The sequence below is a fragment of the Venturia canescens genome, chromosome 8 (assembly GCF_019457755.1).
Source record: "Venturia canescens isolate UGA chromosome 8, ASM1945775v1, whole genome shotgun sequence".
Lineage (NCBI taxonomy): Eukaryota > Metazoa > Arthropoda > Insecta > Hymenoptera > Ichneumonidae > Venturia > Venturia canescens.
Window position 1 is genome coordinate 18,924,967 of NC_057428.1, and position 12,212 is coordinate 18,937,178.

Below are 12,212 nucleotides of genomic sequence, written 5' to 3' on the forward strand. Positions count from 1 at the left end.
ATAAAACGTGGCCACCGTCTATCGAGCGATCGAGGGTGAAATTCATACGAATGAAGATACGACGAGCGATAAATCGAGTGTGTGAGGCGAGGTTGAGATATTTGGCTCGTGTTTAAAATGAGAGCGGAGAGGCTCGTTAGTACGAGGGTGGAATTTAATATCAGACTTAACGCGGACAATGTTATAAATCATCGACGTGGGGGGGAGCCCCGGTGATGGGAGAGAGAAAAAGAGTCACGAGCTCCGTGCACTACGAACTCGCTCGCCGTGGGGCTTAAACAAGGTCCCCAGTCGTTTCCGGTGACCGTCCCACTGCGCATGGATTATCGCACCAGTTTCATTCTACATACTTTTTCTACCTTTCCGAGCCCCTTTGGAATGCATATTTTAAAAAATTCCTTCGACGTGAATTATTCCAAGGTTTTTCCCAGTGGACCATCCCGGACTCATTACATGAATTTTTAAACTCGCTGAAAGGGTTTTCCCTCAAGAAATAAGCGTGCAAATGAGCTCGAAAAATTACCGGAAAATATGGTGAAAGGAAAAGCTTATAGAGAAGTAAAAACGAGCGGAGAAAAATATTCTCATTTTTGGTTAAATCGTACGTGGAAATTGAGCGAAAAAGTCGGGTTTTTTAACTCACTTGATAATTCCATCCTCGACGTAGACATCGCTGTCGACGATTCCGTCCTCGTTGACGACTTTGCCATTTTTTATGAGCAGCCGATTCTGTGAGCTCTGCGACAGAGGGAGAAAATCATGAAAAAATGTTGAGGCATCGTGGATGGCGCGACGTGCTTTTGAAATCGAGGGTTTCGACAGTCTCGCAGGGGGCGGGGCTCGTCGCGCTTGACTTTTCGGGCTAACGATGAGTTCCGTATCCGCCGGCTCGCGAAGATTCTACGTCATTTATCCATCAGCTCGCTTACTAAGTAAAACTGTACGGACTCGGTGCAGCACGCGCGTTAACTTCTCCGATTTGGAATGTGGAGCAAGCAGCGTCTGTGACGATGTTTCAACCAAGCACGCGCCGCTTTTTCCCTTTTTTCTCAACAACTCGCGAGCTATAACAGAAAACTCGATTTTCACATTATAATTCGCTCATTCTAATCGGATTTTAATCGCTCCCTGGACATTGGAAGCGGCTCGACAAAAACCCCACTCGCTCGAGCGCGAAATTGAGACGAAAATCCTCGATCGAGCCTCCAAATCGTCGAATCTTCAATCTCACCGAGCGGGAGGTCACTCGATCTTTTTTCTCTCCGTTGAATTCGAAGCTCCAACGATCCCGAGCATAAAATGTTTCCTCAACAAATTTGGAGCGCGATTTTCCTCCCGGAAGGGAGCAAATTTCTCCAAACTTTTCGCCCCGAAGTAACATTGGCTTGGGAAATAATGCGGCGAAATACCATCGCCTGTAAAAAAGCAGGCGGCGAGGGAGGGACGAATAAAAGGATTTTCACCCTCGCGGAGAGCCGGGAAGCGCGTGTCGACCGCGAGTGAACTCCACCCTGCTGGCATCCCTCTTTGTACTTCGTACGTAAAGGCACACGCTTCCTGCTCGACCCTTGCGGTATAGATTTTCCGACACTGGCTCGTCGCTGGCCCGTCGCCCATCAAACACACCCTTTTAGCGCTGCACGCTTAAGAGCCACCCTTCGGCCCTCCGAGGCGCTTCCCTCCGTGCGATGCAACGTAACGCGATACTCTAAACCCTCCTCTTTGTCTCGCCTAACCGATGTTTCGTAAAACATTTCTCCTGCAACCCGTCACTCGAGTCGCCAGGGATTCCACGCTCAATTGCAATCGTACGCGATATTTTGATCTCTCGCTCCACCGGTTTTTCCCTCAGCCAGCAGCGATCATATTTCGCTCGCAGCATCGCCCGAGGGAGTGGGGCATCGCAGGACAGGCTCTGCGGATGCTCCGAAAACGCTTCGGGGGATTCGATGCCTAGAAAATATGATCAAACCTCTTGACAAATTTTCCCTGAGGAATCTCGAGGAAACTAAAAAAAAATAGTCCACGAAGAAGCGTCAATTTGGGGGAAATTGCCACGATTTTCCCGCAATTAATGTGACACGCACTCGAAACTGAATATTCAGGTCTGCGGGGATGCAAATTCTGTGAATACAAATATCAGGATGATACGACTTCTCCAGATATTTATTGATATTTTTAAATCGATGTTTATTCAATTCAAACAAATTGACGGGGGAATTAAAAAATTATGAATATTCGTCCCGGGAGCAACGAAAAGGGAAAAAAGTGTAAAAACAGCGAGAGCTCCACGTGCTTTCATATTCGAGTGACCGCGTAGTTTCAAAATGTATGAAGGGCCGAAGGGCTTTGTGAAGACGGATACTCAAGCAAAAAAAAGTTGATTTGGTCAAGCTCTGGACACCCTTGGAGATTTGCTATGGAATCGAATTCTGGAAAAACCAGATTCTGTTAAAACTCGAGGGAAATTACGTGCCGAATAATCAGCAAAAGTGTCTCTTCACGAACGGGAGTGGATTTTAATGATTTTAATGAACGAGAAAATCACGTGCACGTGTTCGAGTGACTACGATCCGTGTGATCCGAGGGAGAATTAACGAAGCCTGCATCGCTGCGGTTCGTGCGGGTATCGATTGGGTAAATCTGAAGCGTAGCAATCGCGTCTCGATTCGATGATTCGCGTGGGCGTCGGCCTCGCGTATTACGAGTTGACAGATGCGGCGAGAATTTTAAATGGAAATAATTGTAGCGAGAATACAGATAAAGGGGGTTTGCGAGTCCATAAAACCCAGGGCCGCCCGGCACATGCTTCGGAATATGTTTGGCGATGGAGTCGAAAATAGTCGTGAAGAGTTTCTCGATCGTATGAGAAACTTAAGGCCTAAGAATGCGTGTGAAACTCATCGGAATTCCGAGCATCTGGGACCACGTGTTGCCCCGAGAACCTAACGACGAAGCCACTGTTTTTTCCTCGATAATTAAAGAAAAGGAAAAAAGAGGGGCTGCAAATAGATTCGAGAATCTTTGAGCCTCTCGCTCGACGGGATGGATCGTTATTATTCTTCAAAGTACTCCCCGCGTAAAGCAAACTTCTCGACAGATGCGCTCTCTCCTTACGCACTTGAAATATGCCTTCGATCTCTAGTTTTTTATCTCTGCAATCTTAATCATCTCAGGAAAGTATGCCACGATGGAAAATCGGAAAATTATCAGCGGGTCGAAGCAACGACAGCTCGCTTCCACCGGAATTAAGGGAGATCAAACACGAAACGATTTTCTTGAGAAAGTCTTGAAATTTACACAGAGTTTCAACGGGCAGTCAACCGACACGCACATCAAAGTTTAAAGGGCTCGTCTCATCGGTTATTTAAGGAGGGTGGCTACATTCGTCAACATGATAAGAAATTGATCGAATTTGGTGATAATTTTCTTCAACGTCGAAGTGCGAAGACACAATTTTTTTTCAAAATTTTCTTCTGATTAGATATCGAGTAATTATACGCATTAAAGCAGATTTCTTATGCCCGGAATGTCTACCAAATATATGGAAACGCTATGCTTATACACGCGAACTTTAGTGATCAATTACTCGATAACTGTACAGAAGAAAAATTTTTAAAAATTAGTATTGTTAAATTTGGCACTATATGTTCACCAAATTTTATTAAATTCTTATCATTTTGAAATTTTTTATGTATTTACCCTCCTTAAATAGACGTCTTTAAATATGAAGAAAAATACACACGAATACATACGAATGAACGCTTCTTACGAAATTTATGAAAAACGTGCACAATAACGATGAAGTATGTAATGAAGGACTGGGGAAAAAATGGAGACGATTGCTTTACTAGTAATAAAGATACTTTACATTAAAGATTGAACGAAATTGTTGACGAGCACTCGAATAACCTAACATTTGCTTATTTCGGCATTTTGTTTCTTCTTTTAGTACTTTTTCTTGATTCCTTTCCCTTTGTGCTCTCTAAAGCGATTTTTAAGATAAAAAACCAGAGTATTTTAGCCAGGGACGAATGAAATTTTGGGTCGAGTCAGTGCTGGATTCCTGATTAATTAACGGCTTGTAATTTCATTCACCAAAAAATAAGTTGGGAAAATTTATTTACAATTTCGAATTGATAACTCTGACGTTAGTTCAAAGTGATAATATTTGAAATTAGGGAGTAAAAATCAAGATTTTTAGGGATTTTCGTTCAAGTCTCTAACGTTGATGATTTTTTTGGAGCTAAAAAATAAAAAATTATCCATCAGGAACGGTGTCGGAATGATTAGCGACGAGTGAGCAGTTGGAAGACCATAAAAACGAAGCCAAACAAAGTCAAAATTTGTTCCCTCGAAAGTATCACTTCCAAGGCTTCCGAGCTACAAAAGTTCCCATAAAACCGTGAGGTAAACTGGGAAGTTGATAAAATTCGGTTGCCTGTTGATACAAGGGCCGAGATTAAGTCCAAATTTTGAGATAGCGAGTCCGCTCGGTGGAACGGAGTGAGAAAAAGCAGGGTGATCAGCTTGGGTCGTAGAGGGGAACAGAAACTCCCAGTTAACTTCGAATGGAATTAGAGTCGAGCACGCTACGTGAGCTTGCTCGCTTGCGAACGGATTTCCTGAGAGAGTTGGAAATCGAAATGGAAATAAGCGCGAGGAACCGTGCAATTTAGAATGACGTCAGACTCGAATGTTTACTACGCGAGTTACCAACACACCTTCAACTCGGTTTATGTACCTTTCCCATATGTATATTGGATCTGGTTTTGAACTCGTCGAGAAAGACGTTTGGAGAACACGCGATGAGAGAATCCCATCGTCTAATCGATACCACTTTTACCTCTCCGGCATCACTTTTCACATTTTTATCCTCTTCCGCTCCCCACGCGACGAAACCACCCTGCTGAGAGCTGTCAAACAAATTGCAAACATCCCCAAACTAATTTGAGTCCAGCCTTTTAAGGGGGGCTCTGCTTTAGAAAGTGAAAAAATTCTATATTTACACCACGTTGAAGTTATATTCTTGTTTAGAAGCGTTTTTTTTTTCAAACTCGCTAAAAATATAAAATTTCGTAATTTTTTCGGGTTTTTATAGGTTCAAATGGAAGGAAAATATATGAAATCGGACAAAAAGTTTGGAATTTTCGTTACAGACAATAATTACGATCTCCGCATTGTACACAGTTGAGAAATTTCGACGATCAGACTTTGTGTATAAACCATGTACACATTAGTATTTCTCGCATTAAAAAAATTTTTCGTACTTCAGAAATATCCTTGAAGCTACACCGAAAAGTTTGCTACAGTGAATTATTTCCGTCCATCCTGAAAACATTCCTGAAAACAATCAATTTTTTGACCTTCCGAAGCAGGACCCCCCTTAATCAAAGGAATTCAATGTCCTCGTCGAATTTGGCCATCGTTTATTTTAACAGGGAAATAAAATGGCTCCTTCGTCACAGAACCCTCGACGAAACTCATCCCCATGAATAAAGTCGCCAATAAAATAATTGGGACTTGCGATCTTCGGTAAAACTTTCTTTCCCTACGCTTCTTATCACACGGACACAGATTGGCTTATCTTCAGATTGCGTCTCAATCTCCTTCGACTTTTTCCACTGAGAATAACCGCTGCTTTGCACCATCGAAATTCGTGTTTCTCGAGGCGTTTGGAGTGAGGAAAATTGTAGAAAGGTTTTCTCGACAAAGGCTCTGCTCTGCTAAATATCGATAATCGATTTCGCCATCACCGACAAGTTTCCGAGGAGCCCAAGCTGCGAGACGCAACGTTCTGCTCGAGCCTCCGTTCGATAATTACAACCGCAACTAAATCTCGTTACAAGTCCAAAATAAAATCGTTAATTTTCGCTCGAGTGTCAGTAAACGATAGAATAATCGAGTTGTCGGAGATTGTTGCGTGGAGTATCGCTCCAAGGCGGTTGTCCCTAAAGCAGCAACGAGGAGAGTGGAAAAGCAGTGACGCATCGAGACTCGGGGGCTGTGAGAGGGTATTTTTGCCGCAGTTACGTCGCGAGCGAATCAATGAAAGACGGTAGCCACATGTCTGTGTGCAGAGCGCTCGTATTTTTCTGCGAGCTTCTCTACAATCACAGAAATGAATGAGGACGTTTAAGAGCATCGAGGACTTTCCCTCTCGCTGAATAATCCGGACGAAACAGCGTCTCGCGAGCGTTCCATCGCTGCTCCCTCCGGCGAATTATTATGACAGAAACGACCGGTTCCTCGGACTCGCTCTCCCACACCAAAGAGAGTATTTTTGCCTCGAGGACTTTCGCTAGATTTTCGAGCACCGTTCGCTAGCTCTGGCCAACGGGTCACGGCTAACGAGGCTCGAGGATGGAGCACAGTCGACAAATCGAGCACCGCAAAGGAGCACCGTTTTTTCCGATCTTTTGTTCACCCAAACCCATCATTGCTGGCCTAAGCGAGCCGTGAGTTCTCTTCGTGCATGCGGTCTAGTTTCGCTCGCGGTATTGCAGAAGAAAAAACAAACTAACGCGCTACACACCAGCAGCCCCGGAAACGGTGACTCGCGTAGGTCACACCTGGCTTCCCCCTTGCTCCCACCGAGCGAACACTCGCGCCAAATTATTTATACGTGCACTTCGAATCGACAACCTGCGGGCTCCTGATACCGGGTCTATGTGTTGCTTAACTTATCTCTCAGACACTCGATTTACTTACATTTCGCCATGTTTACGTTTGCTTTGTTACGACCCAACATCGACTCCCACAGTTTCAATGTTGCCTCGTTTTCAAACAGGCTTTTCTAGACCCTTTATCAGTATTTTATCAAGTTCGGAGCAAAGTCGTAAAGCTGGGAAATTTTCGAGTGAAAAACCTCTCATCCGATTGCTCAACGTTCTTTTCCAACTCGACTCCAACGCTTGGAGAGTAGTCGAGCTGGGAATGAAAATATTTTGCTGGATGATGGTTTTTTCTCAAGGGAGTTGCCATGGCGACTGAAAAGCTTTTTCGACAGTTGCTCAACCTTTTTCTACGCCCCTTCACTCTGGAACTGGAAGAACGTTTGCTTGAGCTGGAAATTTGAAAAGTTTGTTGCACCAAATGATTTTTTTGGGTCCTGTTTTGGGCCCGATTGACTGCAGCTTTCCTCGTGAGGGTTTAGACCTTTCGTGCTCTAATAAAGTTTTGGGAATGGGAAGGGAAATTCAGTTTCCCAGGGTCGCAGAGTGTCCGATTTTCCCTATTCGATTTTTGATGAACGCGTTGAGGTTTCGTAAACTCGATCAATTTATTAACTCTATTTATACAGATTCATATCGCATTGCAGGAATACCGCTAAAGTGCACCTGTTCTGTTCCTATCGCGGATGGGTTACACGAGCCTCGCACATAAAACGTTGAATTTCCAACAAGTATGAACCGCATCACGCAACGTCGTTACGTTCAGAGTTCTCGTTTCTAACGAACAGATTTAAGGGAACGAAGCTCACGACGACCCAAATCTTTCTGGCTCAAGTTCAAATTTCGAGATGCTCGGAAATTGCATGGCTTTAGTTTAATCGTTGGGGCTGAAACGATTAAGAGAATTTAGCACGATTCACAGGCTTGATAAGAAAAAGTAACAGAAAAGTTATCAAGTCGCTCGAACAATTCATTCTCAATCTTGGAAATCACTTTCGAAGCACGAAAAACAATTTTTCGATCCTTCTTCAGAATTAATAAAATTCACGTTCGTTTTGCTGATTATTTGCACCACTTAATATTGAGAATGATTCTAATTAGCCTGCAAAAATTGAAGCATAATACGCCTCATTAGAATATCAAAGATTTCCTGCTCTGACAGCTCATACATATTCATTAAAATATCAGCAACACCTTGCACGTCGATCTCCATAATTTAATGAAGGGTTGAAAATAAGACGGTGGACAATTTATTGCTCCATAAATCAGAATAAAAAGAATATTGAGTGTTTATGAATTGCACTGCGACTGTGAATTTCGTTTGATAATTATGCTTTGCTATTTTAGTGGGATATTTTAGTGGGATTTCCAAGGATAACTCGAGTATTTCAAAATACGTTTGTTTGAGTGGTCGCTGGATCAACAGAATATTGAAGCTGAATTCGAATAAACGTGATTATTCTGTTGTGGCACTTGATGGTAATGAAAACATTCGCCCATTGGCGATGTTTGCGTTTACCCATTTACGGAAATGTTGTCAGGAACGACGTGGGCAAATGGAACTGACAGTCGAAAAACATGTACAGAAACGATGTTTTTTTTCCCTTTCTCCTCTCAGGTTTGATATTCACGAACCCACTTTCCAGTAGATTTAATTCTGGAAAAATAGAATTTCGAAAAAGTGAAGCTTCTCGCTCCCTTCCAAATTAAATTTGCTTGGAAACTAGCGTAGCTTCGTGACCAAACAAAATGCATGAGCAAAGGCAAACAAATTTTACCCTGAGTACAGAAATATCCGGGTTTACCAAACAGAGAAAGGAGAGAACGAAACTTTTTAGTTTCGATTATTCGATCTTTTGGGCCATTTGAACTGGGAAATTTGAGAAGCACGTATTGGAGGCTTCAAAAGAGAAAATCGATTTCCATAAAACCAAAGTTTCGTCGCAATTCCTCGATTTTTCGATTCCAGGACGGAGACAAATGTATTTTTGTAGGAGTCTGCATTTTTGAGTGATCGAAAACTAAATTAATGGATTATTCAACTTAACCTCGCGACTGGAACAATGGCGAGAATAAAAGGCTAATAACCTTCGGCCTGAGTACAGAAATAAGCATATTTACGAAACAAAGTAAGGGGAAGATCAGAGGCGAGTAAAAACCGAAGTTTTTATGCCAGAAGCTAGAGTTTAGCGTGGTATAGAGAGAAAAAGAGGGGGCAGAGTTCATGGATTTCCCAGCGTTTTCCGTCGTACACGAATATAGTGAAGAAAGAGCCCGGCCGGTTGGTATATAGCTCGAGTGTCAACGAACTATCGATTCGCGGCCGCGACTCGTATATATTTCCAGTACACCCACTCCTCACGGGAGGCTTCCGACCCCGTTTTATCTGTGTACGCGTTTCGTATTTTCTTCGAAACTTGTAGTTTCGTGGACGGATACGAATTTTTTCTATTTTCCACGCGGGCCGAGCGTTCGAATATGAATTCGATTCGGTTTTTTTCCTCGTGGTTAAATACGAGAACAGTAAATTCTAACGGGACGGTTCGTTGTCACGGCTCGGGAGGCGCAGCTGACCCGACCACTTTCAAACGCCTTTTTTCCTCTGCTCATTCACCACTTTCAGCAAATCCGAACAACGAGGATGCGGAGGAAAAATTTCGCGATCCTTTTTCAGCAGGGAGAACTTTCTGCCAGTTTTTCCCCCGAGCTGCGGCTCGATCTCAATTTCTTTGCGAACACTTTTTATCTCTCCATAACGAAGGTTCGCGGCGTGGATCGAAACACCTGGGAAGTGCGCTGCTTCTTAATTGATCCACATTCGACGATTCCTCTATTTGCTCTTCGAAGTGCTAGCTGATGGTATAATTGGAGGGGAAACTCGACGAGACGCGCCTCGTGGCGTTCACTACTGTCGCAAGATACTCGCCCGATCAATAATCAAGCAGCCTTCGCTATTCCCTCGGCGTGATAAAATTTCTTCCGAAACTCGTTTCTTCCTCGCTTTCTTCAGTTATTTTAGGACTTTTCGAGATCTCGGCTAAGATTCGCCGAGTTTCTTCGTCCGGGGCTTTCGAATGTAATTTATTCTCGATTAAACGCCTCGCTCAATGGCCCCTGGAGAGTCTACAAGTTTGTGGAGAAATTCGACATTATTTCATTTCAACAACGATTCAGGAAGAGAACATTTGTCACGACTTTTTGTAAGGTTCCAATCTAATTTCCTGCTTCTTCTCTCCCTTTTCCTCGCTCGAATCAATTTCTCCTCACAATATTCTCCCACTCCCACCCACTTTCCAACCACCCATCAGCAATATTTCAATCTCGAAATAAAACTGCGAAAACAGCCGATGAGATTCAACGCCACTAAGCGTCGACGACCGAGGGAACAAGTGCGAGAATAACAAATTGAAAAGCTTAAACGAATAAATAAAGAAGAAAAATGATTAAGCAGCGAATGAAGGAGAGAAAAAGAGGCTTGGCCTGTAAATAATATCGATGAGCTACGATTCTTCACGGCCGAGAGATACGAGATATACGATTACAAAATCCTACACTGGTATTACAGATTGTTACGCGGTTGGCAGGTCGGTGGTCTTCAGCCGGTGGCCACTCACCGGGTACTTGGATTTTTTTTTTTTTTTGATAAGACCGACGAACGAGTTTCAAGTGGATTCCTATTACCGTCCACTAGAACTGCCATATACAAAATCTATAGACACTGCCTCTCAAAAGTTTCCAAGCTTCTATTCTACATTAATTTTTACTTAATGTTTACACGATGGGACCAAAATCCTTGATTGTTATACACGTTCTCTGTAACGAGAGTTTCTGACAGGGACCCGCATACAGATGACACGTAATTGGAACGTGCAAACAACAAAAATTTGCCAAACAGCTTTTATGGGAGGAAACAATAATTGTGAATTCTATTTTTAATCTTGGACTGAATTATTCATGAGGTGGACGACTGAATCATTTTCTTATGTTTTCTAAACTTTGCTGTTATTGAATAATAATTGAAAAGGGAAAAAAATCGCCTTTTTTATTGATGAATTTGAAGCTCGTGATTGTGCAATGACGATTTTCGTTGTGGAATTCGTTGAGATGAAGAAAATGATTTTTTCCCGTTGTGAGAGGAGCTGAGAGGTTTGTGAAACTTTTGAGCGTTAGTGTATGCTTCTTGTTTCGCCTGCACCTGTTATACCCGCAGCATCGTCTCTGTACCGTCTCTGAAAACGGTGATTCTCGTAGCTCTTCGTGCGATTCCGCGATTCGTCATGATATTACAGATTAAGGATTTAAAAATGTGCTCGGAAGTATTTATATGCGCGAGCATCATCTACGAGTGCAATTACGATAGCAGTGAGCGTTGAAACGCGTGCTTCGATGACATTACACAATCCCTCTTAACATTCACAGAACGCGTTTTCATTAATACGATTAAAACTTTTCGCTCGTACTCGCGTCGAGTGCTCGAATCAAATTGAAAGATTAAATCGACGGAGCCACGCAAATTTCTCTCTTTTTTTACTCGATAAGCAACCTGAGGTCGCGTACAATTTTGTCAGATAACACGAGAATTTTTTAAATCCAGAATACTCCAATTTCTCCGCTTGATAAGAATCGATTATTTTATCTACTTTTTCGGATAATTTCTTTCATTTCTCGGTAATCGAAGTTGGGAGAGGGAGAATTCGCTCCGACAATTATAATCTTGATTGAAATTCGCTCGGATAAGAAATTCGATCGTTTCTCATTTTACTCCAAAAAGTTAGACTTGCACAGCACTAAAAAATTCAAACAAATTTTACCATCCTAACGATATTTTCCTGGTTATAAGCAAAATGAATGGAAACAGTTATTCGAATAAATAGAAAAACGTCATTGAAAGTGCGAGCTAAAGCTTTCTGTAAAAACTCGTGAAATTGAGGCAAATCCTACGCCTTAACTCGTTCAGCGTACTTAACTCGTTCAGCTGTCATTATTCATTAAAAAACGCATACAGACGCACAGTTAAAAAGATTACGTAACTGCCTATTCGCGGAGCGTTATTGCGCGTGTGTTTTTTCTAAAAAAGCATAGAGTCGAGGATCGATTATCAGTTGGGAGGTGTAAAGAGCGTTAAATAGCCGTGAGCGACCGGTATCTCAGGTGGAAAAGGGCGTTCTTCGGCTGTTGACAAAGCACTGTGCTCGAAGCCGGCATAAAAACAACAAGTTCATAATACGCCCAAATGGCTCGATGGTTGCATCTCGTGTTCCCTCTTTTTGGCTCACCTGCAGATGGATCGGTACTTTCTTCACGGGAGTGCTCATCTTCTCGGCGAAATTGGCGTGTCGATCGCCGGTACGTTTCCCGAAGTTCCTCTCGCCACCGAAAGTTTAACTCGTTTTCTATTCTCGTCGTGTGACTTCGCGTCGATTAGGTTTTTCTTCTCGAGTCTGGACCACACCGCGCGATGTGTTCTTTCAACTGAATCAAATAGAAACACTGGTTAGCCAAAGGAAAAGAGTGTGGAAAAAATACACGCGCGAAATT

General features: G+C 42.8%; 1 protein-coding gene across 2 annotated transcripts in view; it reads right to left on the minus strand.

Annotated features, from left to right (window-relative positions):
- CRMP (Collapsin Response Mediator Protein) overlaps positions 1-12,212 on the minus strand; it is a 30,465-nt gene that overhangs the window by 17,796 nt on the left and 457 nt on the right. For both annotated transcript variants that reach the window (XM_043427543.1, XM_043427542.1), the window contains exons 2-3: positions 11,951-12,146; positions 644-738 (exon numbers count right to left, since the gene is read on the minus strand). In XM_043427543.1, coding sequence (XP_043283478.1) covers positions 644-738; positions 11,951-11,989 — 134 coding nt within the window. In that variant the 5' untranslated portion in view covers positions 11,990-12,146. The remainder of the gene's footprint in view (positions 1-643; positions 739-11,950; positions 12,147-12,212) is intronic.